The following is a 24,730-nucleotide window of genomic DNA, read 5'->3' as shown; positions in this document are numbered from 1 at the left end:
TGCTAACTGGGTGCGATGACGTGGCGTACGGCTGGATGACGTGGCGTACGGCTGGATGACGTGGCGTACGGCTGGATGACGTGGCGTACAGCTGGATGACGTGGCGTACGGCTGGATGACGTAGCGCGAGTGACGTGGCGTATGTACGGACTACGTGGCACGGATGGCATGGCGTATGGAGGTCTGCGCGTGTGCCGTGTGGCTGTCCCGACAACTGACTGGGCTCCGCGTGGCGATCGTCGGTGACAAGGCGCTGCTGGAGGTTCTTGCCAGCAGCGGAGTCTGGGTCCCGACCGGTGGGAGGAAGTCTGGGCAGGAGCCGAGGTCGTGGCCGGCAGGAGCTCTGGACGGCCGACAGCGGCGGCGGCGAGGAACCTGGGCGCCGGCGGGTCACAACGACGACGGGTACAAGAATGCGGCGGCGACGACTTCGACAGCAGGTACGCCTACGACCTGCAGCACACACGGGTACGAGGGGGTTTGTGGACCCCCAAACACAACGAAAAATTTTATTTTTTATTTTTATTTTTTTATTTTTTTGATCGCTATTTTTCTGATTTTTTTTTGAAAAAAAAAATTTTGAAATCCGTACGATAATAGCCAAAATGGGGAAAAAAAATTTCTCACCAAAATAGGTCGACTTTATAGTCGAAATTTATGGAAACGGCCTCCCGGATTCAACGATGATGTCCAAATCGCTGTATGACGCCCCCAAAAAATGAAGATCCCCAAATCCGAAAATAGAAGCCTTCCACGATGTCTCCAAAAACCAATCAATGAAGCCCCAATAACTCTGATACCATGTAGGATTTTGCCAAGATCAAGGGCACAATGAAAAGCATAAAAAGAGACAATAGAATGACAAGAACAAACTGTATTCTCATCAATATGCAAATGATCAACTGGATTAACCAATACAATGAATATAGGCCTGCTTATATAGGCAAGGCCATATGGATGTATGAGCACACAAATATGACATGTGGCTCAATGAGAAACAAGGGTAGGTAAGAAATACTAGGGGTAGGTAGGAGAAATAATATAATATTCCACAAGAGGTGGATGACCCACCGAATGTGGAGTGTAATAGCAAAATAAGACCACAAAAGGTGGAATTTCTCCTAAAAGCTCTATCCCTATGTGCACACTTCCCTAAGTGTCTCAAATCCAAACTACGAAGAGATGCATTATCCTAAGTTAACTTAAGTGTAATAATATCCAAAATGAATATTTATTTACACCAACACCTAGATCTAGAAATCTGTAAATTTTACAACAAACAATTTAATTAGAAACTAAATTCTGATTTCTAAGTTTTACATTAATCTGGAAGTATAAAATCAACAATGAAGAGGATGGGATGAAGGCCTTCCAAAGTCCGCCATGCTTGGTGGAGAGGTCATAAAACTCCGCCCAAGATGGAAGGGGCATCAAAGTTTGCCCAAGGAGAAGCCTCTCCAAACTCCGCCATATTGGAGGGATGTTTAAAGTCCGCTCATGATGGTGTGTAAACCTCTTAAGGCCTCCCAAACTCCGCCCAAAACTTGATGATGAAGATAGTCATGGCATCCTCCAAAGTCCGCCATATTGGAGGGATGTTTAAAGTCTGCTCATGATGGTGTGTAACCTCTTAAGGCCTCCCAAACTCCGCCCAAAACTTGATGATGAAGATAGTCATGGCATCCTCCAAAGTCCGCCATAGAGGTAGACCAAAAGTCCGCCATGATGGTTGAAGACTTCCTAAACTCCGCCTTGAAGAGTAAGCCCAAAAGTCCGTCCTATCATGGGGAATGTCCAAAGTCCGCCATGTAGAGGTAGTCAAAAGGTCTTCCCAACCATGATCAAGGTAAAGGAAGACCTTCCAAAGTCTGCCCTAGGAGAATGTTTAAAACTCTGCCATGTGTTGAGATAGCATCAAAGGTCGCCCATGTTGAAGACCATCAAAAGTCCACCTTGAAGAGGGAGTTGGAAAGTCTGCCTTGGTGGAGGTAGCATCAAAGTCCGCCATGTGGGAGCCTTCCTAAACTCCGCCATGCCTTGAAGAGGTAATGAAAGTCCACCCAAGTTTGATAAAGAAGATGGTGGAGCCATAAAAGTCCGCCATGCATGGTAAGAAGGAGAAAGGCCGCCCATGAAGAGAGCCTCTAAAAGTTCGCCCAAACTTGGAATTAAAGACAAATAAACATGTTGGAGTCCTTCCTAAAGTCCGCCCAAGCATGAAGTTGAACACTTAAAACTCCGCCCTACTCTTGGAAGTCAAGCAAAGTCAACAAGAAGCCAAGTGATGTCATCAAATCTTCCCAAAAATCGAACTCCTAATCAAATTAGAAAGTTGGAAAAAGAGATTTTCAAAGACCATTGAGTTGAAAAGTCAAAATGGAAACTCAAAATTAAAATTGGAAAGAAGATATTTACAAATCAAAAGGATTTTCATACTGAGTTCCAGATTAGAAACTTTTTGGAAGATACTATTTTATGAGCCTAGTTCGAATTAATAAACTAAAAACAATTTAGAAACTTGTATAAGTAAAGGATTTTCGAACTAGAGAAGATGACAACACTTTCCCACAGGTTCGAGTTAGATTTAGAAACATGAGTTGGAGGAGTTTGCATGTTTCTAATTGGGAATTCAATTTCATTTACAAATACTTCATTTGTAACTTCATTTTTACACCAAGAAGTTTGAAATTCTTAAGGAGAGCATAGTGAAGTGTTTTTAGTGTTAAATTCGTGCCCTAGATCAGTAATTAGATTTGTAACATTTAATCATGCCCTAGTTTATTAATCAGATTTGTAATTTAGTAAACTATAATCAAGTAAATTCAAGAATGAAACAAGGAACCAAGAGACAAACACAAATACCCTGGGAAAACCTCCAAGGAGGAAAAATCCAGCATTAAAGACCCACAGGTCAGATTATGTATTCACTCTTATTGCACAAATACAATACTTAGCTTGCTTTTCTGAATCTGATCTTTATATATCAGATCTGCCCTTTTTGCATGCTTCAAGACTGCACCAAAATGCCCTGTATCCTCTTGAATAAGTTTGCCCAATCCTTGGACAAATTCGCACAACCTTCTTTGGTGATTTCGCACCTCTTGTTTGCAGAGCTAATTCGCTGATTTCATGGATAACTGAATTGTATTTGCATTTGCAATTTAACCTTTATTTATATGAGTCCTTAGCCTTTATTAAATCCAAGTCGGCCTCCCTCTTTTGGCGCCAATTTATTTATTGTGGCGTGGAGTATTTAGGGTGGCATGGAGGTATAGGGCTGGGCTCAACTTGGGGGCACGTTACCCCTTTAGGATAGGACCCAGTCCTATATGGGTTCGGATCCGAGTCGGCCTCCCTCTTTTGGCGCCAATTTATTTATTGTGGCGTGGAGTATTTAGGGTGGCGTGGAGGTATAGGGCTGGGCTCAACTTGGGGGCACGTTACCCCTTTAGGATAGGACCCAATCCTATATGGGTTCGGATGTTGCCTTAAGGCAATCCGAACCCATTTTTACCTAGTTACAAACAACATTCAAATTGGAGTTCATCTGGAGAAAATCTTGATATTGCTTGCAGTTGGGTGAGCTTCTTGTCAAAGAATCCGCAGATTTTGGAGTATAACCTGCTGATAGGAGGCAGATCATTCGGATTTTCTGAGTTTTTCTAAAGATCTTTTTGTCTTCTTGTCTTTTTCTTCTCTCCCCATCGAAGGTGAAGTTGGTTAAGTACAGATTTATTACATTCTCTGAGTTTTCAAAATCCGTTGGAGATGATTTTGTGGACTTGTTCAAGTTTTTAGTGGAATAATCATTTTGTTGACTAAATGGAATGAAAGTTTTGAAGTTATAAAAGGTTGGAGAATTTACATGTGAAAATCCCATTCTCATGGCTAAGTATGAAAATGAAATAAAGTCTCCAAACACTTAGCCATTCACAGCCTCGATTTTCTTTAATCCAAGATAGATTTCTAACTTATTTTCCTTTGGTTTTACAGGTCGCAGGAGGAAATAGAAGCGGGATCATCATAGAGATCGCAATTGGAGTTTCAAGCCAAACGGAAGATTGAGGACAAGTTCACAAGCAAAGTTCATCCGAGTGTGGAGAATTTTGGCTAAGTATGGGAAATGTTTCACAAAGAAAATTCCAATTTCCTCAATTATGATGAAGGCATGGAGAAATTCTTCTCCAAATTTCAAGGTATCGAGAAGGAGGGTATGATCACAACGAATGTCTGAACAACTTGATCCCATCATTGCAAGGGATTATCTAGAGCTTTTACCCTCCTCCCGCGCAACATAAATTAACAGCTGAAGGCAGGATCATCACAGAAAACACAAATGGAGTTTCAAGCCAAATTCAGAATTGAAGACAGGACCACGAGCAAGGTTCGTACGAGCATAAAGAGGGCCAAAATTTGGCTAAGTATGAGAAATACTTCACGAAGGGATTTCTTCTCCAAATTTGAGGCACTTGAAAGAATCTCAAGGCATCAAGAAAGAAAAAGTTCTCAGACTTGGTGAAAATATGGAAAAGTTAAATAAATTTCCAACTTCTTGAAGGATTTCATCTCCTGAAGAAATTAAAAAAAAAAAACAAGCTCCCAAGCAGAATCAAATGGCGACAAGAAGGAATCAAATCTCCATACTTAGACAATTTCTTGACGCAAATTGGAGAATTCAAGGAAGACATCCAACACGTTGAGGTGGCGCCTCGTCATCTTTCGACCAATCAAATTGTTCCAAGTCAACATGTCCAGATTCAATGAACCTTACCTATCCAAAAGCTTCTAGAAGGGCACACTTCACAATGCAACAACCTTCTATTTTCATTGATGGTTCATATTTAGCAAGAAGGACAAGTGTCCCAAATGTAATTTTCTCATTGGTCGAGGGTAGTTAGTTTTGGGAAACCCTAATTAGGGTTTGTAGCTTTCAATCTGGGCCCTTGATCACTGTTTGATCTCGGTCGTTCATTTATTTTTGAAAAACTATATAAGGCTACCTCCTCTCATTTGGAGAGTGTGAGGTTTTTGATGTATTATTGCATAAGGTCATTTCTAGATAATATATTGCATGTGTGCTTGCTTTGTAATCCCTATTGTTTGAATGATTTGCATGGTTTCAATTTCCTCAACACTCAATTAAAATTAATTTAGATTTGCTTTCATTGTTGTTAATTTGAATGAAGGATTTGATAAGTGTCAATCAATGGTGTATCTCTGCTCATACTTTTGGTGAATGGATGATTTCCATTTCACTGTGCAAAGTTAGTTTGAGCTCATCCTCTGTGCATCCCAACATCTTAATCATAAGCACAATCCATTGAAGATTGCACCGGCTTTGTGTAGTTGTCCCTAGTGTGGCGAAGCAAGGTTTGGTTTCTCAAGAGCACCCAATTGATACCGTCTCTGGAGTTCGTAGGATTAGATTAGCCTTCTTGAACTCTATCTCTTTTCTCCTTTCTTTTGAAAGTCTAAATCCCAGAAAATCCAAAAAAAGAAGAGCCTAAAATTGCTAAATCCATCTAAGTCCAGCAGTTCAAGACAGTTGTTAAACGTAAGTCCCCCTTTAGATTTTCAGCATACACTACCCAAGAAGCTATTTCACTAAAGTCGCTTGTTCGCACATATAGACCTTGGAATTAGTAGTGATTTTTCAAGAGAGGATAGAATGCATTCAGGTATCCTATCCTAATGTTTGGTAGATGATAAAACAGACACCAACAATACCCCTGAGTTAAATAAATAAATAAATAAAAGAACAAGTTGAATTTTTAATTTATTATTTTACTATTGAGCTAATTAATTGTCAAACAAACAAGGTCGAAGAAACAAGGAAATCTACTTTTGTGTATCCTCTACTACTGCACTTAGTGTCACTTGAAGTAAGAAAAATAAAAAGAAAATTCTTGTGCCTTTAACCCTTGCCTTATGTTTATCTAGTAAATTTAAGCCGTGAATATTATTTTTGGTAGTACTCATTATTTCTCATAGCATAAGTGACAATGAGGAGGTCGGGAATCCCAATTCAAAGATTCAAGTTCAACTGGGCATGTTACCAATTTCAGCTGCCCTCCCAAGCTGTTGGAACAATTTTCCAAGGGTCCATTCAACAAGAAGCCCCTTTATAGCAATTTGTTTCAAAAATAAAGTCAAACAAATCTACCAATTCAAGGGAAACTCAGCTATAGAATTGTCATTTTATGCCCTTCAATTCTATGGTAACATTAACAAAGTGAATGCACGTCTTCTTCACATCTCTGATAAAGACAGTGAGGTATGTCATAGTTTGACATTGAAACAGAGGTCAATGATACAAAAAATATTTGGTGGTCGTGATGAGCATGACACATTCATTGGTATCATCAATTGAGATCAGTTGACGCTTCTCAATAGCCACAAGTTCTTTCTTATGTGCATTGTGTGCAATAGAGCCTAAGGGGAAACATAGGGTCAAAATTTCATCTCAAACACCCAATTGGGAAGGAGAATTGTTCAAACAATGTCATTGGTAAGTTCTTCTTTGCCAATGGCATTCCATTCTATATTGTTACTATCCTTATTTTAAGAAGGCCATAACTAAGGTGGCAAAAGTTGGGCCTCATATGTGCCACCAAAGAAAATGAAACTAAGGATCACTGTCTTGGATTAAAACTATTCCAAGATAAACATTCTTATGTAGCAAATGAAAGCCACATGGGTTTTAAGCAAATGTAGCATAATCCCAGATGGATAGACAAACATCAGGCAACATCTACTTATCAAGATGACGTGTACAAGGCTCTTACTTCTTTTAAGGTTATTGTTTAGTCAAGGCATTATAAGGATGTGGAGTTTTAGTTTAAATTCATCATATATGCTATTGAGGAGGATGTCCCAATAAAAATGTGGTGTAGGTCATCACATATGTCGCCTATGTGTTTAAAGACATAGGGAAGTTGATTGAAGTTTGCCTACAAACATACTTTTAGACCTTGTGTGTGCGTGTTATGAAAAACACCCTAAAGACCATAGGCAAAATTAGTTGGATCAAATAGGATGTACTAGATAGGAGAGAAGTGCAAATATTTATCTACAATCACCCCACACTACATGCACTAATTTGGACCTCTCTAAAATGGAATTTCGCAACTATATTGAGACTAGATATGTTTCATACTCCATTTTCTTGGGGAGGACGATAGAGTAGCAAAATCCCTTGCAACTAATGGTAATGAGGTAGGAGTGAAATGGGCCAAATCCAAGTCAAAGAAAGGGAAGAAGGTGAAGGAAGTGGTGAAAGTGACTTTTTTGAGTTGATGTCAAATACATCATCTCCATCACATCTCCAATATTCACAATGAACAAATATGGAAACTCTAATCTTCAAGTCTTGGGGAGGCGTATGAGTGCATTGATAGCCTAGTTGGCCAAATGAAGATTGTTGTACAAAAGAAAGACCCCACCTTGCAATTTGATAATGAGAATGTTTAGCCTGTCACTCAATAGAAGTGGGAGAAGTTCAACACTCCCTTGCACCCAGTTGCATGGGCAATGAGCCCAAAGTGGTAATTGTAAAGGCCAAGAAAAAGCTGTCCATATGGAAAATGATTAGGTGAGAGAGGCTTTATGAACATAATTCAAAAAAAGTACATTGCAAAGGGGGTTGCCATCATTCATCATGAGCGGCCCAAATTTGCCATACTCAAGGGCTATGCAAATTGGGCAATGTTGAATAGGGAGACTATGGTCCAAAAGGACCCCATACTATGATGGCACTAGCCATCACCGTTTGTCACAATTTTGTAGCTCCTCTACTGCCAAGAGGAACTAACATACATAGAACTTCATCCATTCTATCAAGATGAACAAGCTTACCTCTATGAGAGTGGAGAAGCTTGTGATTGCACTTGGTGTCTTGTGTCTCATGGACCTTAAGATGCTTGGTAGGAGAGTCTAGAAACATGATGGGACGTAGACCTAGAAGAGCTGGCATAGAACAATGAGGATCAGCCTGCACAAACACAGTTGGTGGGTGTCCGTTTGGAGGAGCTTCACCTATATGGACACAGCAGTTTTAACGATGAGTTTTCCGTGTCTTTTGGGGAGGATAAATATATCAGAGGCATTGGCCCATTGTATTCATGATATTAAATATAATAATATATTGATATTCAGAATTTTCAATACATTGCTATTTCAATTGACTCATTGTGTTTAGAGATTAACTTTCACACAAAAGATAAATTGCAATTTTTTTTAGATGTTTTTATAACATTTTTTTAAATACAATAGTATTTGCACAACCATCCCCAAATATTGAAATAAGTCCCACCATCCCCTAAACCTATCCCTTCATCCCCTTGTTCTGACACTACATATATATATTCTATTCTTTTATGAATAATAGAATGCCATTTTGCTCGACCATATTTTGAACAAGATTTTGGAGAGCAATTTTGCCTCCAACAAGAAGGTCAGGACTTCATTTCTACATGATATATTTCAGATAGATGCTGTTTTTCTGCTGTCCGCTTCATAGATGCTGTTGAAGATTGAAGCTTTAAGCTGCTAGGTTCAAAATCCCCTAAGCTCATGACTGATATTTGTATCCTAGACTGTTCTTATGCTCAATGAATTGGCAAATTTTATATTATATAGTTCGTATAAATTGACTTAAGAATCTTTTACATTCTGTAATATACAGTTTGAAAGTTGAATCTGTAGTATGTAGTCCAGAAAGAAGCTCTGCAAATGAGGCATATTTTATCATGAATAAAATTAGCAGACATGAAATATTTTATCGAAGTGTTGCCGTGGGTTTTCAATTCGACCAATCCATATGAAGGCAGTAGAAATGTTGTTCTCTCACAATTTTTCTAATAGTAAAAACAAGCCATGTTGAGGATTGGGATTCGCCATCCACTGTCCCTTTTTTATATGCACCCATATAGTTTTATTAGAAGCATAAGAAATTCATGTACAGAATAAATTTGTTTCTTCATATCTATCAATGGAGCACTCTTGTCCCTGTTTAGTTTACTCATCATACTTGCATCAACTGAATGATTGAGGATAATGAACAGACTACATTAGGGTTTCAAATCAGGAATAAAACTGAATCCCAGATTCCTGCTTTTGTAGTCTATAAAAATTCAAAAGTCCTTTGCTAATCTGTATGTAGAGAGACTGAATTTTGCTAGCCCATTCAGTGAGGATGCACAAATTAGACACTAATTAGCACCTTTATTCTACTCAGTAGAATATGCTTTCCTTTACTAGTATGCGATACATAATTTCAGCAGACAAAAACATTTTTTGAATCGGTTCAAACTTTTAACTACTAGTTGAGTGTTCAAATCCAGTAAAACTCAAACAATTTATTAATTTAACAATCTGATCATCATTTGATTGACCATTAAGAGAGGTCAAATCTCTTTGCCAGAAAGAAAAGTAACGAAAGGATTTATATGAATGTCTCTCAATGACTAAAAATTTTGTTAGTTCAACGGGGTTCAGAAAGTGTTATCAGCTATAGAAAAAAAGTTCAAAATTAGTAGACAAGACCCTTCAACGGCTCAAATGGTCAGGCCCAGAAACTGCTTCACAAGATGAAGCAAAAACAAAATCCAAACTTAAGGATTCCAGGGCAAATCATTCTCCATCTAAATACTAAAATTTAAAGATCAAAATGCAATCAGTCATTCCACTCTATCTTCAAGTTATAGACAAGAACAAATCTATCTATATGGGCATTCAAAATTCAAATCATTTAGCTTCTTGCCCCATCAAACAAAATCAAAGTCACCATTAATAGTAGAAAAAAACTATAAATCAAAATCAGGCAATCAGAAATCTACAAAGAAGAAATTTATCATTAATTATAAAATTGTGATGCCCAACATTTAGACTACCAAAAGAAGCAGCAACATGAATGATATGTTCTAATAAAAGTATGATTACACTTATACTTTCAACTTACCACCACCAGATTCAAGCACTAAAGCAAAAACATCAACTGTAGTTTTCGGAAATGTATTTAACATCACAGCACCCTCCAAGGCTTTGTGCAGCATTGTGGAATACTCTTTATGTTCTATTCCCTGTGCAACAAATAAATTCAACTAAGAATATAATGCTTGATGAAGCGTAGTTGCCAACTCTGCTAAACTTTTGAATCATGATCTACATGGATAAGAAGTGTATGCTTCTCTTAGCTGACTCTCAGGTGATCAAAACATTTTAAATAAGGAAAGTGTTAACAACTAGTTACCTGGCTAAGCCTTCCCCGAATAGGAGTTGCAAATGTTGTGAAGCTCACACTACAATTTAACCTTCCAACATCACTATATGTTTGTGCCTTCATACTTTCCCTAGGACCGAATCTGTTTCAAATATTTAATAGAATATTTAATACTCTTATTTTGCATTAGGACCATAACAACAAAAAAATAATAACACAAACCAAATGTGAAACCTCTTTATCATAAATCAACCATAGTATCTTCTTAACACTACAGGGTTATTATAGGACAAGACATTCATGGATAAGGATTGTAGATGGACCATTATTGACTTGATAGGCCATTGTATTATATGTTCTCTAATGATTAAAACATGCCTATAAGAAAATTGATATCTAGAAATCATCACCTAACTTTATCACTTACCACAGTTTCATTTGATTGATTGGATCAACATTGACCCAAGTTTACCAGTCTTTAGGAATTTCACATTTCCTAAAGCTTAGATTGAAGGTTTAACACTCATTCATTTTCACTCTATTTTCTTCCTTTGAGCACCACATGTTTGTCTAATTTTTTAATGTCTTTATAACATTGTTTACTAGATGTTCAATCATCTTTTATCTTTTTTGATACCTGTAAACCTGATCCGACTTAATCAGCCATTACTTTATAATTTATAATATGCCTATTAATGGTAGGCCAGTGAAGTTCTAACTTCCTTTCATGGACCTTCACTTTCTTTTCCAAATATTTTTCTGAAGCACAAAATGCCATTACAATAGAAAGAAGATAAGAAACCTACACAGATACTATAACCCTCGTGTTTCCAAATTCTGCATATGCAGACCCTGCAGCTGCATTCACCGCCCCAGTCTTTAAAACTGCATATATGAATCACCACAAATCGTTTAAGAGAAAATAATTTAAAAAGTTTCTAAAATCACATTGACAGCACAAGAAATAGAAAATCATGTAGCATAACAGGCAGCCAAAACTTAAAGCCATTAAAATGATCATTACAAACTTCAAACTTCTGCAGTCCATAAATTTTGAAAGAAATTAAGTTCATGGTAAAAACAGTGTACAAAAGGATACAACAACATCAATATTTTTGGTCACACTTAATAACCCATCACTAGAAAGTTCATGATCTTGCAATTATAACTAGCCAAGACCATAAATATTTGCAGTCACCAATAGTTGTACAATATTAAAGAAAGAATCCTTGAACATGAAATCCAAAAACTAAATTTATTGCAAAAGAAAACCCTTAATGATGTATTTTATTCCCTGGACTTTTATTTGGCATTTCAAAATAAATCCTACATTTGTAGGCACTGTTCAACTCAAGGCAGCAAAAATCGTTTGGGGAAAAAAACGGCAAACCAAAAGTATAAGACTTTTTGAAAAAAAGGGGGAAAAAATCAACAAACCAAAAGTATAAGATTTTTTTTTAAATAATGAAAAAAATTGGATTTTGAAAAAAAAAAGAGGTAAAAAGAATTGTAGAAAAAAAAGACAAGCTATTTCATTTTTTAAATTTTAGGGCATTTCCATAGCATAGAGATATAGAGAGCAAATAAAATAGAGATTTTAACGAATGAATTGTAGAAAATAGGATTTTGTTGTTCATGTTCATATTGCTAATTACATTGCACAAATAATAACTAGATGGTTGCAGTTGATAAAATTTCATTTACAATATAGTTTGTACAATGTCTATAATGTCCCTGCTAGACAAAAACCCAGTATGTTGGCTAAACCCCAATGGACATTCATTCATCATGTTGGTGGGAATGCACCCGAACCAAATGGTGGGGCCAAAACCCACATGTTCACAACAGCACTAGCCTGCGTGGTCACTCTACTAGAACAAAAACCCCACTCTTAATGTCAATGGGCACCATTCACCATAAATCTGGGCTTTTGGAATAGTGGTTGTCTTGATTGGTATCAAATTCGAGGTCTCAATGTCGATCTTTGTGGAGTGAAGTGGGCATGTAATGTCCCTGCTGGACAAAAACCCAATATATTGGTTAAGCCTCAGCGGACATTCCTCCATCATGCTGGTGGACAAGTACCCAAACAAGATGGTGGGGCCAACAACCACATGTGCATGATGAGGCTCACCTACATGGGCACTCTAGTGGGATGAAAACCCCACTCTTAACACCGACAGGCACCATTCACCATCAATCTGGTCTTTCAGAGTAGTGATTGCCTTACTTAAACCAAATGCAAGTACGACCAACAAAATACTTCATCCAAACTTAGAAATTGTACCACACTTCAATATTCAAATATGACAATAATAAAGTTATTATTGACTAATACAAATGCTAACATACAGAGAATATGGCATGTAAGCTTGACCTTCATATTTCTATAGCAGCAACAATTCCTCTTCGTTAATACCCACTCCTATAGCAGAGATAATCTACATGAAATCCACGCATCCATGCAACGGTAGCAAGAGTCAGGAATCTATATATGGAACCTAAGTCTTCCACCATAGCTCCCAAACCCTGAGACACAAATGAATCCACCCAACAGATAAAATATCATTAAAAAAGCCCCACACCCTTGCAGGCACCTCCATTGGTTCAGTGCTCTCATACCATCCCACACAACTATGTTTATTCTAGAAACAGTATCACTGAGAGGAATAATTTTTCACAACTTGTTTAGAAAATAATATGGCTATAAAATAAACTCCAACAAGTTTATGTTTGCTAATCCATGCCCCAACCAAAATATAATCTCTTCAATTAATAAATTTAATATACAATAGCCCCCAATAATATATTATGGAGTCAATTGCTTCCCCTTCAGGAATCGACACCAACTATATTAAAAAGTTGATACAAGTATAAATTATATCCTTCGGCTAATATATATGTCTCGCGCCAACGAAGTCCATATTATGTTCGCACATCCTTTCCAATGATCCAAGCGCTTAAGCATTATAATATACTTAATTTAATTTGCCCAGCGATATATGTGATGTTGCCAACAAATTGAAAATAAGCCTCAACGAATAGCAATGGAAAATAATAGCTACCATATCATTGCTTAACAAAATCAATCAACGTTTAATATTTTCACTTCAAATCGTTTAACCCTTGAGAATATTATAATTGCCAATTAAGAATCAACCACCCAACAGATATAAATTTAATACATTAATTTTCCACATCCATCAATTGATGAAGATAGCTTATGGATTTGACTGTGTCTTAGTTTTTCTATCAACATTTCAAGATATAAATTTAGTCAGCCAACTTTGATATTTACTTCAACCAGATGCAATCACATATGCAACTTTAACTATGTCTCAAAATCTCTACAAAGCATCTAGAGCTTCACCAATTTGAATTTATCAATCCCTTTATAGCTAGTTTGGAGGATTTCCCAAGCTTCTTTGGCATAATTAGCTGCTGCTATTCTAGGAAATATTGCCTTAGGCAAGGCTGCTTCAATCACACTTAATGCTTTAGCATCTTTCCTCCTTGTCTCTCTCAGTTGGGTCTTCTAAAAGTTTGTGAGGGCTGCAAACTGAGTTGGGTCAATTGTATCCACAAATCCATTAACCACAAGCTCCCACGAATCGTTTGCAACCATGATGGTCTTCATCTTCTTTGCCCAAACATCATAGTTTTGCCCATTAAAGGATGGTGGCTGCTGCCAGCTCTTTCCTTCATCTCCAGCCATGTCTACTACATAATAAGACTCAATACCTAGAGAAACAAATGCCCAATCTCAAAGGATTTAGGGCCAAATGGCTCTGATACCATGTAAAACATCTAAAATCCCTAAAATAGACAAAGACAATGCTCTGATAGAGATTTAAATCCCAGCTAAATCTGAGACTACAACTCAATTCCCAATCAGACTGGGAATACAAATGTGGAATAAAACTCAAACAACAAACCAAAATGGAGAAATGCAACTTTCCTTAGTTCTATAAAATCTGGAAATGAATTTTTAGAAAAAATAAACAAACAGAGAAAATAAAACTACTAATTACAAATACTTGATTGCAGCATTCTAAAACTGCACCCAATCAAATGTCAGGAGCTTCTTTGAGCTCTCTTACAAACTATTGCTTGCCTGGAGATTCTCAGTGCCTAGAGCAATCACTGGCCATTGCACAAACACACACAGTTGCTGCTGCAATATTCTTCCACCCAGAACTGTAGTTCACAAAAACATTCCAAAAACTAACTGACTACTTCCCTTTTGTCTGGGGCTGCACAAAATTCCCTCTCTCAATTCAAATTTCAAACTGACATACCAAAAGTTGCATGGACATGGATACGCATACAAATACAGATATGGTATCGGATACGAATACGGGCATTTTTTAAGACCCCCAATACGAATAAGGCTGGATAGGACATTCATAAAAAACACATACACATATACTCAACAGAATTTTCTAAATTATTAGAGGAGATTTTCATTACTCCAAAAGCAATATAGACACATAATTGCTACATAAATAATAATAAGCTGATTTAACAATTTACAATATGCAAAAAAAGTGGAGTTGCATTGGAAGATAACCCAAAAAATTGGGTCACTGAAATAAAAAAACATTTCATTTGTCTTTCTCATTTTGCATAGGATTTGTTTATACCATTTTTTTTTAAGTATTGGATGAATGAAGTTATTTTAAATTAAATTTAGGGAGATTTATGTCAAATTTTTAAAAAATCAAATCAAGTAGTATTTGGTATGGTTGGATATCAAGGTTTTTTGGGCATGTGTGGGTACAGTATCCAACGTGCATCCAGGCTATATTGGGTACGTATCCTTTTCGGATACAGGGATACGTGCGCCCAAGGTGTAATGTCCCCTACTAAGTTTGGTCCTGTTTTGACCCTAATTCATCCATATCAACATACTTATTACTAATGACTTAAACAAAATTGATTAGGAGACCAAACTATCTTAAACATCGCATTTCCTAAGATATTGACAGTCCAACAGAGAAACATAACCTTCTATTTGATATTGAACTCAATCTGATTTATAATATTTTATCTATTCATTCATTCAAATTACTAATTTTCTATATATATATGTATGTATTAATTATTTATTTTCAGTTAGTAATATTTTATATATATATATATAAAACTAGAGAGCAGCTCTTATAAATAATTGCAGCCATTATATTATTCCCTATAATTATATTATTATTTATTTTGAACAGCATTATTGTATACATTTTACTGCAGATATGTTTATATAAAATATTGTAATAATTGTAATGTTATTATTATTACTGTTAACTAAATTTATATCACTATAAATTCTACATAAGAATGTTATCGGGCTTCATATGTATTAAGATACATATTAAGCACATCCCATGCATACCACCAAGATTACAGGTATTACTGCCCGTAACTCAATAACAGTTCCGTTGTGGCCTGATTAATGGTCTGTTCGATGTTCCCCTGATCCGAACCATCTTCTTCACCCTTGATCCCCCCCGTTGCAATGTTGGAGACTTCTTTTATACTTCCAACTCTCAAGAGTCACACTTCTTTGAAAAGTCCTCTCTTCTTATTATAGAGGCACTTCTTCATAACCACCCGATAACTCTTCTATTGGATTTATTATCTAATTAGCCATTTGTCTAGTCACTAAAATGAATAGACTTTAGCAATGATTAATGGTATTAATGTTACGTTTCTTAGCTTATTATCACCACAACTCGTGCCTCTTTATTTTAAATATATAAATTAAGAATATGTAAATCATGTTTATAATTTATAATATATATATATATAAAAATATTATTATTAATAAATATTGAATAATTATATTTTTTAAATAAATAAATTTCAAATAATTATTTGTTTGGTAATTATATTAATTAATAATAAATTGTTTCATTTACGCTATATATAACGATCAAGGAGGGTACATGACACAAGGAGGGGCATAGGAGTTTCCAGCTACTCTGGACATACCAAAATAAATGCACTGGCAAAACATAGCTGTTGTTGCAGCACGTTAGGGGCAACTAGGAGGGACAAGATCCCAACAACCGCACAAATCCTCCAGGCTGCAAGTCGCTTGTTGCAGGCTGCTTCAGGTTGCATTGACTCCTAACAAGTAGGTGGACTTTAGAGTGCACGGAGGCTCAGGAAAATTCAAAATTCCAACAAATGAGGAAATGCAAGAAAAGTCTACTCCCTCTCATTCTTCATCCTCAATCAACTCTCAAAATGTTAATGAAGGAGGCGATGATGAGGAACCTTCAAAGAAAGGAAGTCCTGAGAAATCATGCAAGGGCAGTCCTACAAAGAAGGAAAAAAATTGAAGGTAAAGAGGAAGTAGCTAGACACTATCTGGGAGGATAAAGATGAAGAAGAGACCATTGACATTCCCTCATCCCCTTCCCTGGTGAGTTCCTCTCCATCTCCCTCATCTCATTCATCACTATATTCATCTCCAACAAAGGATAGAGAAGATATAGAAGGAGATATTGTACCTACAAAGCCTGTTTCTTAGTCTATTTTCTTGAAACTTTAAAAGGTTGTAAAAAGGTTTATGTTTCTAGAAAGGTGAATGAAATTATAATCTTTTTGTTATTGTTAATTAAAAAAATCAATTACAGCTAAAAAGACTATATATACTACCAAACGTAAAAGAAAAGGACCTTTTTTATTTTTTCTTAATTTAGTGAAATGTGGTCAAAAAGAATAGATGCAATTTTGTACAGAATTTGGAAGTCTTTGTGCTCTACATTTTTGGACATAAATAAAGAGGTTTTTCCGAGCATGTGTGCTAACAATAAATTTCTTATGCTATTAATTCTCCCGATGTTGATGCATTAGCTATTTTAAGCATCCATTTGTCTGTGGCAATTTCTATCTATTTTATTATTGTAGATTATGTAATTTGGGTTTAAATTGGAACAATTTTTCTTGTCTATGAACTTGAAAAATCATTTTAAGATTTTATCTTGGTTGCATGTTATGTTGCATGGCTCAAAACGAATAAATCTTAGAATTTATTCACTCCATATAATGGAATTTCTAGTGTTGTAGTTCTAAAATTTCAATTTTACCTTTCTTGTAGTTAAGCATTTGCCTTTCCTACTTTCTAGTTAAAAGCATACCCAAAAAAAAAATAGTTTTTATCATATGAGGGAGTTGTTCCTCTAAAATTCAAAGGAAAGTTGTTAAATCGTTATAGCATTTCCAATTGTTGGTATGTTTGCTATTGCTCATGGGACGTTTCAAGGTCAACTTCAAATAAAAATTTGCAATGAAAAATTTGTTAATTAACATATATACACAACCCCATCAATCAAATCCAAATCCAATCAACAGCCACAGCAAATGGGGCGTTCTATTAAAGGCTATTAAATGGAACAAACAACGCACACCCTTGGATCATATTCAATCAAGAATCATCATCACTTCAAACTATATTGTGCCTCACACCCTCCAAGCTAATCCACCAATGTACACAAGTCAGTACCCGCCAAACAAATAAGATCAAAACAATTAAATCATGGGCAATTGCAACTAACAGGTCAATGAGATGATAGAACAAATGCATAAGCAAAGGCTATTGCAAAGGTTTCAATTTCACATTGTACTTTCAAACCAAGAACACACACCTAGACAACAAAGAAGGAAATTTCACAAGGAGGCGAGATGCTTTTGTTGCTGGATCCTCCTCTCATGAGCACACTAGATCTAGCTGAATGATTCTTGGCAGAATTAGTTCAACCAAGACAACAATCATGGGACTAAAACACACTTAAAAGACAAAAACAAACAACGCACAAACAAATTGAAAATAATTTGTAAATCAAAGATTTGAAGCCCTTGGGTTTTTTGATCTGTAGCATAAGTTGCAATTGATTTGTACAGAATACAAATATAAAACTTTGTAATTGGCAGCATTGAACCAATTCAATTTTCAAATATTATATTTATTATTATCTCAAAGAACTATATCTGGCATTTGTTTTAACAAATATTGCATAATTTTTTATTCTGCCAAAGGCTTTCTCTTTTTAAACTCAAATAATTAAACTACATACGCTTCTTCTGCACTGTATCGATGCCATGCAAATGAAATGCTACTGTGCTAGTGACATCTGTGCAACTATTTGTCATCTTCCTTCGGCGATTAACAATGCCACATTCAAATCCAAAGACAGGTAGGGTTTCACACCTTGTAGAGCAATATGTACAGCAAGATAAAAAAATCCATTTGTGAAGTAAAGCTCATCCAACAAAACATTGTCTCACATGGCGGTGACGCAAAAATTCTAGGTTTGCCTTTTAACTTTAATAGAGGAACCCCCTAACAAATACAGAGATTGCACATCAACAACTGAGGAAATACATGTTTTTATTTTATTTAAGCAAATGAGAAAAATGGTGATAATTAACCTAAACAATAGTTTAGAAACCCTGAGGAATATTAAGCTTCTTCACAACAACTGTTGCGAATTTCTCGTCTTTGCAACAATGATTTAAATTGAAAACTTTTTCTAATATTCTAATTTCTGCAAATGAAATTATTCCAAAAGGATATAGTGTATTGGATACAAAGTGCACTCTACGACTGTGACCCAACTTCAAATCCTACGCCCCGCAATAAAACGGCAACCCATAATTGTAATGAGCATGTAGCAAGTTTGTAATGTAACAATTATCTAATAAATCGAAGTATAACTGCCATTTACAGAGCTTAAGAAAATTTAATCCATGCGTACTCCCAACACACAAATTTACCAAGTGCTTCAAGAAAATGGGGAAAACCCCACTTGGGCATTTCACTAATTCAGGTTTCAAGCAAAACTTAGCAGGTAAAAAAAAGGAAAAAGTACTTACAAGCAAGCCTGCACTCTAGTAAGTGGCGAGCATCAGTGCGAACACCATCATGTACAAGGCGTTCCTGAGATTTGGTGCTCTCTGCAGGACCAATGTTGTATGTTGGTATCGTTCCAGGCTTACCCGCCATGTTCAATTGTTATCGGATTGATGAACAGATTCGCTCTATATCGACCTAAAAACCTTTTAAAACCTTGGCGTTGCTTCTCGCGAGTTTGGGGCAATTCAAGTCATTTCGTTTGGAGAACGGGAGATACTTCCCTCCATTCTGTTGGGAACATATTTTCATTTCGTTTGGACAAATTTTTTGATCAATTAAATAAATCGAAAATAAATATGTTAGGAAAATAAATATTTTACCTAAGTGGGCAGTTTTAGGAAAATAAATATTTTACCTAAATTTTATAATTGATAATTAAATTAAAATAAATTTAATAATCAAATAATAGAGTAGAGAAGTCTAGTTTTAGGATTATTGATGAATTGTAGTCATTGATATTTTTTTAAATTAATTCATCATTATCAAAAAATTGATTATCTTAATGTAATGAGTGTTTCATAGTCTAAACTACTAAAAAAATGATATGGATAGATTTCTAATCCCACTAGTTTGATCCCTAATAATACAAGGACTTGATATAAGACACATAAGTTTGATCTAACATAAATTTGGCTCAAATATCTACTTGTTTTTGCCTTCTATATATCCAAATATATCAAGGTGGTGCCTAGAAACACCATGGAGGAGCTCACCAACTTGATGGATTGATAGATTCTCCTAGATCAAATCCCTCAGCAAAATGAATCAATGAAATTAAAAAGTCAATGTGGGGCTCACAAACATATACGTGACCTATATGATGATGGTGCAAATTAAACACAAATTAAATTCCTATGGTGCCTTTGAATATTGAAGTATACTCTTACATGATCTAATATATGTTTTAGTGTACAATGAATGTTTAAATACAATGACATGGCAACACGTATAAAATGTGTGCAAGATTGGTTCATAATATGTAGTAAAGAGGGGTGAACAAGTTCAAATTTAAATTTAAATATTTGGGATTTAGTGATCATAGTCACGATCCTTGTGATGAACTTAGATCAATCTCAAGTCACTCAAAAATGATTAAAATGTATAGAGTGGTGACCTTGAGGTTCGGAATGAATATATGGAAATTGATGTCAATGGGATGAAATGGGAATGAATAGGTGGTGAAGATATGGGAACCAATATAAAATGGAAGTAAAATGAAGATGGATAAGGATTGAGCCATAAGCCAAAACCTAGCACAAGAGAAAACAACTTGTTGATATGTTATTACATTAACACGATCCCATCAAGATTGACCCAAAACTAAATGGAAATCGGCATGGTTACGCTAATTTCGCCATTATATTTACCCCCTACTTTGATGTGTATGTGAATCTAGCATGAGCATGCATTACAAATTATATAGGCATTCTCAACTAACATGAAAAGAATATTAAGACACACACAAAGGGATATTGATCTATATAAAATAATAGATTATTCTTGAATTCTTCTTTTTATGAGCACTCCATCAAAGTCCTCAAAACATAAGAGTATGCAATGAGTAGCATCTACAAAAGTATCAAAATAAGCATAAACTACAAGTTGATCTAAATATTTACAAAAAATGAGGAGAAGAAAAGGATTCAAAGAAAGTTTGGCATGTAAGAAAATGACATGAAAAACTTTATATGATGCAAAAGTTGGATAAGGATATGTGTGGTACAGTCATGTGGTCAAACTCCATGTGATCTACTAATATACTCGAACCTTGTGTGATATGGAAATGTAATGAATTCTCATGTAATGTATGTACATAATGTGCTAGAACACCATGTGGTGTTGGCAAAATGGTCAACCTTTTGTATGTGTTGATGGGCCTATGTCTAGCACAAACCACTATCTAAAATTTTAACTATTCAAAGTTTGAATTTGAATATTTGGGATTCAAGGATCATACTTGTGGTCCTTATGATAAACTTGGATCAATATCAAGTCACTCAAAAATGATTTAAAGGATAAAGTGGTAATCTTGAGGCAAGGAGTGAATGTATGGAAATCAATATCGATGGGATGAAATAGGAATAAATAGGTAGTGAAAATATGGAGATTAGTAGAAAATGGCAGTGAAATAAATATGGATAGGAATTGTTTCATAAGCTAAAACCTAGTACAAGAGTATACCACTTGTTGATGTGCTATAGGATAAGATTATTCCTAGATATTTATTTGCATGCTTTAATATGGTTAGTTAATTAGGATAAGTTTAATATTTTTTTTAATATTCCATTGGGTTTCCAATAGCATATTTTTCTTATTTCATACTTCAAATTTGGGTAGCTTTCATATGATCATCTTGGAATCTCTTTGTTTTATTGATAATTTAAAGAGGGATTAGTGCAAGGAGATAGTTGAGATATGCTTAATGAAGACTGATCACTATAATTTTTTCATGGTTGTTCTTTCCTCGTCACTTTACTCTAGTAAAATATATTATTCAAGCCTTACTCCTTATTTTATCTACTCGTAAAAATATCCTTAATACTCTTTCCAATAAACTTTTATATGTTGGTGTAATGGTGGGAAAATGGTGAATGATAGATCAAGAAGGAAACTACCCTTTCCCTCAAATAGAGATGAGAGTTTCGCTATCAATTACCATTCAAGCACTTTTCACCATGGTACATTAGAAAGAGGAGAGGATAATTCACTAGATTCAATCTCTCCACACAGAGATGGTAGATTGAATTCTGAATTAATTGGGAATGCTAAGTTGATCCCCTCTTCTTTGTTTGAAATGGAAAGGAAATATATTGAAATATGTAGTGCAAAAGTGACAAAGAACTAATTATAACTTGAGATCGGAATATGGGATGAAGTTGTGCACCTGGATCTGGCAATAAAATGTCGAGACAAAGTCGCCCTACGAATTTGAGGAAAAGTTGTTCGGATCATGGTGGGAATGTACACGGTCCTCTGAAAAATCTGCGAAACGAAAAGGGTTTTTCTGCCTCTGCAAATGAAGCCCGAATTCGAAAGTACAGCTGTGCACCTACAACCTACACACAGGAAAAAAAAAAAAAAAAGAGGAAAATGGGTTGGGATTGGGGGTTTGCCTTTAGGTCAAACCCCAGTTTTAGAATTAACCAAGTAATGAAAGAAAGTACTTGCAAGTAGATGTAAATGAAAGACTGAATTGTAAATCACCTCAAGGGAGGTTGTGATAATAATGTTGATAGAAGTGCTTGTGTGGAATTGAATGTTGAAATCAATCTCATCTTCAATGGTTGAATCCTTGACTTGAATGCAACACCTAGCCTTGAAGGGAGACTTGATAATGCTCAATGTTGGAAAAGAATGCTTGAATGCTCTTGAATGCTTGATCGCTTATGTAGCTTGACACACTCCAATCTTATCCAAACTCAAATTATGCAAATGAGAGGAAGAATGCCCCTTAAATACATGTTAGTGGATTTGATTTTCGTCACAGGCCGACATAAGGGGAGTTTCTTGCCCGATGCACAACCAACAATGCAACCCTAGGAAAGGTCTTGCCCCACAATAGGGTAGGGACAAGGGCGCCATGCCCCTTTCTTGGGAGGAAAAGGGCGTCGCGCCCCTATCCTACCCCTTTCTCCAGGGCAAAGTACAGACAGGGTGATGCAGAGGCCAAGGAAGAAGTTGTTTCCGTAAGACGAGCAATCTTCAGTCTCCGATCAAGTTAGAGGATTCAAACTTGCATGCGTGAGGACCCTAATGCAGTCGAAAATTGCTAGGGTCACAAATTTATGACACTACATTTAGCCCCCACTTTAGCGGGAGTATAAGCATATGCCGATACTATCAGTGAAGTACAAGGAAATAAAATTGAAAGACTTTTACCACGTCAAGGAGGCAAGATGCGCCAAGCCCCCAGTGGACTTGGGATCTTACAACTTTGATTGACAAAGTAAAAGGGAAGATCGAGAAGGGGAGAACCATGACTGCAAGTAGCAAATTTCCCTCCAATATGAGTCATGAAAGCCAGGATACTAAAGATTACAAAGTAAAACAAAGTTCACTAAGTAATTCTAAGTATCAAAAGAAGGAAAATATGAGCAGAGTGTATGCCCCCACGTTAAAGCAATCGCGCGCACCTTATCGGGAGTGATTGCTTTAAGGTAGGATACACCCAAGAGAGATAGAAGAAAGGGATCATGTTATCACAAGGATTTAGCCCCCAATCGAGGTATAAACCCAAGGATAATGAACACAAAACACAAGGTAGTGCCGCTTTCCTTGGGGTCAGTATGTTGTATGATAACTCATGTATATCATGTATGTATATGCATATAATAATCTTCATTCCCCAAAGAAGGACACTAGCTGAGAAGAAAGGGAAGAGAGGATGTCTTTTGAGTCAATATGAAAGAGACCAGGAAAAGATCTCAATGCTTTGCATCGTCCCCAAGTAGACATTAAGGGAACAATAGAAGAACAAGGATACACATAGAAGAATGGTCATGAAAGAGAAAGTAAGGAGAGGGAGAAAGATCTGCAGTGCTAATATTGCTAATCTAGCACGACATCTGCCTCCCGATATTTCTAATCACTATTTCGGGAAGGCGAGCAACATGCCAGAGGAGCGATATCGAGTATAGCAGATGGAGCTATCACAAGATCCAAACAAGGACTATGCTCATGTTGTGAGTCACTTTGTTCGATTCGAGGAGCTAGGATTAGGGTTTGTGAAAACTCATCTGGTAAATGCTTGTCCATGTCAACATATTCATACTTATCAGATGCATTAGGAGTTGTATTACCATTATGAATAACATTTTCACCCATTTATTCATCAAAGTTTAGAGAAAGAGGAACAAGAACACGAATAGGAGTAAAACCATTACATGTTTTATGCAACTTATGATTTGGATATGTAGGTTGAACATCTTGCTTAGAAGAAAAGGGAATCATGTCAATTGTCAGAGTCTGAGGAGATTGAATATTTTGAGGAATATCTTCATGAGCTTGAACACGACATCTTCTTCGGCTTTCTCTCGCAAAACGATTTCATCGAGTCTTAGTGGAAGGTTGAGAAGGAGGAGGAACATTTGAACAAATAGGAATATTTCTCTCCTTGATAGTTGAAGGTTTAGGTTGAGGTCTATTTGGTTGAACAATAGGAGAAGCAGGCCTCTTCTCTTGATAAGAGGAAGGAGGTGGAACTGCACCATAGAAAGGAGGAATATTAGGTGTAGGAAGGAGACCAGGTCCATCATGAGGCGGAGGTGTAGGTCTAACTTTAGTAAGAATATTGTTGTTCTCCTTAAGAGAAGGTAAAATCACATCCATAGGAGTAGGTGAACAATCTTCCTTAGGAGGGAGATTAGTTTTATCTGAGAGGGGAAGAACCTTATCTTGAAGAATAATAGGAATGTCAAATGTTGGTGATCTGGGTTGACTTAAGGATAATATCATATCGTTCTTCCTTTTTTGATAAGATTGAAAAAGAGCATTGCTCCTTGATGGAAGAGATTGAAATTATTCAGGCCAAAAGAGATCAATAGGAACACCGAGGGTTCTTTCGGATGGACAAAATAAGCTATGGCTCGCGGTTA

The 24,730-nt window shown here is 36.2% G+C and overlaps 1 protein-coding gene across 1 annotated transcript in view; it reads right to left on the bottom strand.

The window, feature by feature from the left end:
- Positions 1 to 19,364, bottom strand: part of LOC131045478 (exosome complex component RRP41-like) — an 82,562-nt gene extending 63,198 nt beyond the window's left edge. The window contains exons 1-4 of the mRNA XM_057979064.2: positions 19,097 to 19,364; positions 11,026 to 11,104; positions 10,250 to 10,361; positions 9,959 to 10,079 (exon numbers count right to left, since the gene is read on the bottom strand). Coding sequence (XP_057835047.1) covers positions 9,959 to 10,079; positions 10,250 to 10,361; positions 11,026 to 11,104; positions 19,097 to 19,226 — 442 coding nt within the window. The 5' untranslated portion in view covers positions 19,227 to 19,364. The remainder of the gene's footprint in view (positions 1 to 9,958; positions 10,080 to 10,249; positions 10,362 to 11,025; positions 11,105 to 19,096) is intronic.
- Positions 19,365 to 24,730: the final 5,366 nt, after the last annotated feature.

Source organism: Cryptomeria japonica, chromosome 10, assembly GCF_030272615.1.
Source record: "Cryptomeria japonica chromosome 10, Sugi_1.0, whole genome shotgun sequence".
Taxonomy (NCBI): Eukaryota; Viridiplantae; Streptophyta; class Pinopsida; order Cupressales; family Cupressaceae; genus Cryptomeria; species Cryptomeria japonica.
This window is presented reverse-complemented; position numbering and strand designations above follow the sequence as displayed.